The sequence below is a fragment of the Chinchilla lanigera genome, unplaced genomic scaffold (assembly GCF_000276665.1).
Source record: "Chinchilla lanigera isolate Chin_1 unplaced genomic scaffold, ChiLan1.0 scaffold00053, whole genome shotgun sequence".
Taxonomy (NCBI): domain Eukaryota; kingdom Metazoa; phylum Chordata; class Mammalia; order Rodentia; family Chinchillidae; genus Chinchilla; species Chinchilla lanigera.
The window spans coordinates 377,722-381,361 of NW_004955454.1; the positions used below are offsets into that span (position 1 = coordinate 377,722).

A 3,640-nucleotide genomic window follows, 5' to 3' on the forward strand; every position below is an offset into this window, starting at 1 on the left:
CTTTGTTCCCCTTCCCACACCTCCTGCTCCCAGCTACACAGGCCACCAGCTAGATGAGCATGGAAGGCTTTTCTCAGGAGACCCAGGCACAGTCTGGGGTCTGATTCCATCTCACCTGCTTCAGTGGCTGTGGCCAAGTTCGAGGGCAGAGATGCCCAGAATGCCTCTTGTCCACCCTACTCCCTTCCAGTCTGGAGAGGCCCCTGAGGTTCTGATCCTCCATGGAAGACACTCAGGGAAATCCTGGAGTCCAGCCCAGAAGAGGCAGTCAAAGATCCACGCCAGAAAAATGTCTTCCCACTGAAGGTACTGGGAGACATGTTGACCCAAGTCAGATCAGCTGGGCCCGTCGTCTGTATCCCTGGAGAGAACAGCAAAGGGGACATGGTGGCCTTTAGCTGGCAGGTCAAGTTTGGGCGGCTGTGTATCTTTGTTTCCATTTTTCTCATCCATACAGTGGGGTGTGGACTCTGCTGTCCTCCCAGGGGCAGCAGGCAGGGTGTTCTGAAGCCTCTCCTGGGGTGGGGACTTTGGGAAGCTCTGGGAGTGTCCGTGAAGGAGAAGCTGGGGCATCAGAGGCAGTAGGGCTAGGTTTGGATTCTGATTCTGGATTCTGATTCTGACTCTGCCATTGGCCAGCACCGGCACCTGTGCATGTCACTGACCCTTCCCCAGCATCAAGCAATAGATGGGAATCTTCGCTCCTTTGAGGGGTGGCTGTGAATCCAGTGTCAGTCCAGAAAGCCAAGGCTGGCTCATGGCCCAGCCCCTGTGAGCATCTTCCTGGGTAGCTGAGCAATACCTGGGGCTGGGGGGCACCTGGCAGAGTTGAGTCCCTCCCCTCCTTGCATGCAACACTGTGTCTCTGACAGTTCTTTCTGTTTTTTGTTTTCTACCTGTGCGTATATAGAGACAGTTCTCTGCAGGTTCTGTTTTCAGCTCTCCTGGGCACTGCAGTACCTAAATCATCTTTGTTCCTTTTGCTTAGCTCTTCTTTCTGGGCACAAGATGGCCCAAGTAAGGACCAGCTCTCGGCTACCCTTCTCATTTCAGTGGATACAGTGCTCCTCCATGGAAGGCAGGTAATTGGCATTGAGGCCATCATACCCCATCTTGTGCCTTGGCAGATATCACTAATCGACCATAGCCCTGTGGTCTTAGAATCTCAGCACAGTGGACTCAAGAGCTATCACTAGTCAATCAATCAGGATGAAACCAATTAGTTGCCCCTGCTCAGAAGCCAGTGTCTGGCTGGCCAACTGCTCGCAGCCCTGACCTTTGGCCCCTTGTGGGTGCTGTTGTTTAAGGCTCAGGCCCATTAGCCAGGGCCTGGGAGAGGGCCCTCGGCCCAGCACTGAGGACGTGGTGGGGGCCTGAGCCCTTGGAGCTCTTGTGCATGACAACCACGTTGCCACTGGCCTCACACTCTGCTCCGTGCCTGTGAAAGAGGCCTCGCACGGTGGCCTGGAAGCCACTGGTAACGAAACAGTAGACGATGGGGTCCATGCAGCTGTTGAGGCTGCTGAGGGTCACAGCTACATGGTAGATCACGAGGCTTGTATGGTGAGGCAGGCTGGGCCACAGTGCCACGACCACCTGGCGTGCATGGAAAGGCGTGAAGCATACGAGGAAGATCACGAGCACCGTGAGCAGCAGCTGCATGGCCCGCACACGGCGCTGGCGGCCCTGGCGCAGCAGGCCGGGCCGTGACAGCGCACACACAATGCGGCCCGTGAACACACTGATGACCAGCAGTGGCAGCAGGAACTCTAGGACGGTCAGTGCAAAGATATGGCAGCAAGGCTGCCCACCAGTCGTCACTCCCAGCACAGACAGGGTTACAGCGCCAGCCGCCAGCCACACAAAAGTGCACACGGCCCTGGCACAGGCTGGCTGGCGCCAACGGCGGGAACCATCTGGCTGCACGATGGCCAGGTAGCGGTCCACACATATACAGGTGAGGAAGAGGATGGAGCAGTGCATGTTGAGGAAGTAGCCAAGGACGTGGGGGAAGGCGCAGCGGAGGCAGCCACGTGCACTGTAGAAGACCACGAAGCGTGTGGGCAGGGACAGACCCACCAGCAGGTCGGTAACCACCAGGTTGATGGTATAGATGACCGACGGCGTCTTGGCTTGGGTGCGGCAGCAGAATACATACAGAGCCAGCCCGTTGAGCACCAGTCCCACCAGAAAGATGACACTGTGCACGACCATCAGTGCCAGCCAGAGGCCTGGGAAGGTGCTGTGCAGTTCCTCATCCAGCTGGGCGAACAGGTGAAACAAGGCCTTCTCTGTCATGCTGGTGTTGGTCCATGCTGCCACCACTGTGGCGTTGGGGACAGCCACAGCCCAGGGATCTGCTGACAGCTCAGAGGGCATAGTGCTGGCTGTGCACCCACGCCTAGAAACAAGGAAGAGACAAGGCTATCCATGGAGCTAGTGCAGCATCTGGCCCAGCTTGGGGCCAGGGTCTCGTCAGGTTCATCTGCTTGCTGTGTTCCCCAGCAACCCCATCCTGAAGCCTTTGCCTCACCCAGCCTGTACCTACTCTCTCCATGCCCTCATCCCTGGCACTTACAGGGTGCAGCTTTGGCAAATGCTAAAGCTTCTGAGACTGTTCTTGCTGGATGGGTGAACGCACTTGTTTCTGAAGGCTGAAGACATATGCAAGATAACAGGGCTCAAGCATGGGGGCTCAGGGCCTGCCTCCATTCCTGGCTCTTCCACTTAATCGCTGTGCATTTTTAGGCAAGTCACTTAACTGCTTTGCACCTTGTTTCCTAATCTTTTTTGGAGGGGTGAGACAGAGTCTTGCTATGCAGTTCAGGCTGGCCTTGAACGCACTATGTATCCCGGGCTGGCCTCGAACTCATGACAGTCCTCCTACCTCAGCCTCCTGAGTTGTGGTGTTACAGGTGTGCACCACCACACCTGTCTCGTGTTTCCTAATCTAGATCATTGGGATCCCCTTGCTGCTGGGAGGATTAACTAAGCAGGCGTGGATCAGGGGCAAGGAGGCCCCTGGCATGTATATGGGTGCTGGCTTATAAGCCAGTTTTGCTGGGAAGAGCTGTTCACAGAGATCCCCAAGCTGTCTGCCCCATCTCTGCCCTACCCCTACCATCATGCCCTGTCATCCAGCCACCTCTCTGCTCTCACATGCTCTCAGTCCACCTCTCACATGCTCCTTGGACCTTCTTAGGGGGCTGGTATGCTCAGCAGGGCTGGATAGGGGCTGAAATCCAGTCCCCAGTTCCCAGGTCCCTGCTAGCTACAGCGGACTATCTCCCCAGCCCTGGGTGGCTTGTTGGGGCCGGATCCTGGAGTCAGGTCGAAGCAGCAGGCAGCTAGTGTGAGTCAAATAAACAGTGTGCTCTTAGCGGGGGCGGTGGGGACCAGGGTAGGCAGGGGCTGGGCTGGAGCTGCCCACTCTGTTTATGTTTCTGCCGAGGAGTGTTTAACTCAGCTCTGATTTATCCCTTTATTTATAAATGAAGGGTTAATGGGGACCCTACCCCCACCACAAGCTGCCCTGACCCTCCAAATAAGGACATTTCTGGCCCTTTCAGGAGAAAGGAAAAAATTCTAAAGGGAGGCAGGGAGAAGGAGTTGGCATGTGGGACATTCTGGGTACCCAGGG

At 56.2% G+C, this 3,640-nt stretch overlaps 1 protein-coding gene across 1 annotated transcript; it reads right to left on the reverse strand.

Annotated features, from left to right (window-relative positions):
- Positions 1–1,302: 1,302 nt before the first annotated feature.
- On the reverse strand, positions 1,303–2,379 carry Gpr20 (G protein-coupled receptor 20). The gene has a single exon (XM_005395722.1). It carries the CDS (start codon positions 2,377–2,379, stop codon positions 1,303–1,305), a length of 1,077 nt encoding a protein of 358 aa, XP_005395779.1.
- Between the last annotated feature and the right edge of the window lie 1,261 nt (positions 2,380–3,640).

Bases quoted from the DNA above. Each gene is read 5' to 3' on its own strand.
- Gpr20 (XM_005395722.1), bottom strand. From the start codon at position 2,379: ATGCCCTCTGAGCTGTCAGCAGATCCCTGGGCTGTGGCTGTCCCCAAC.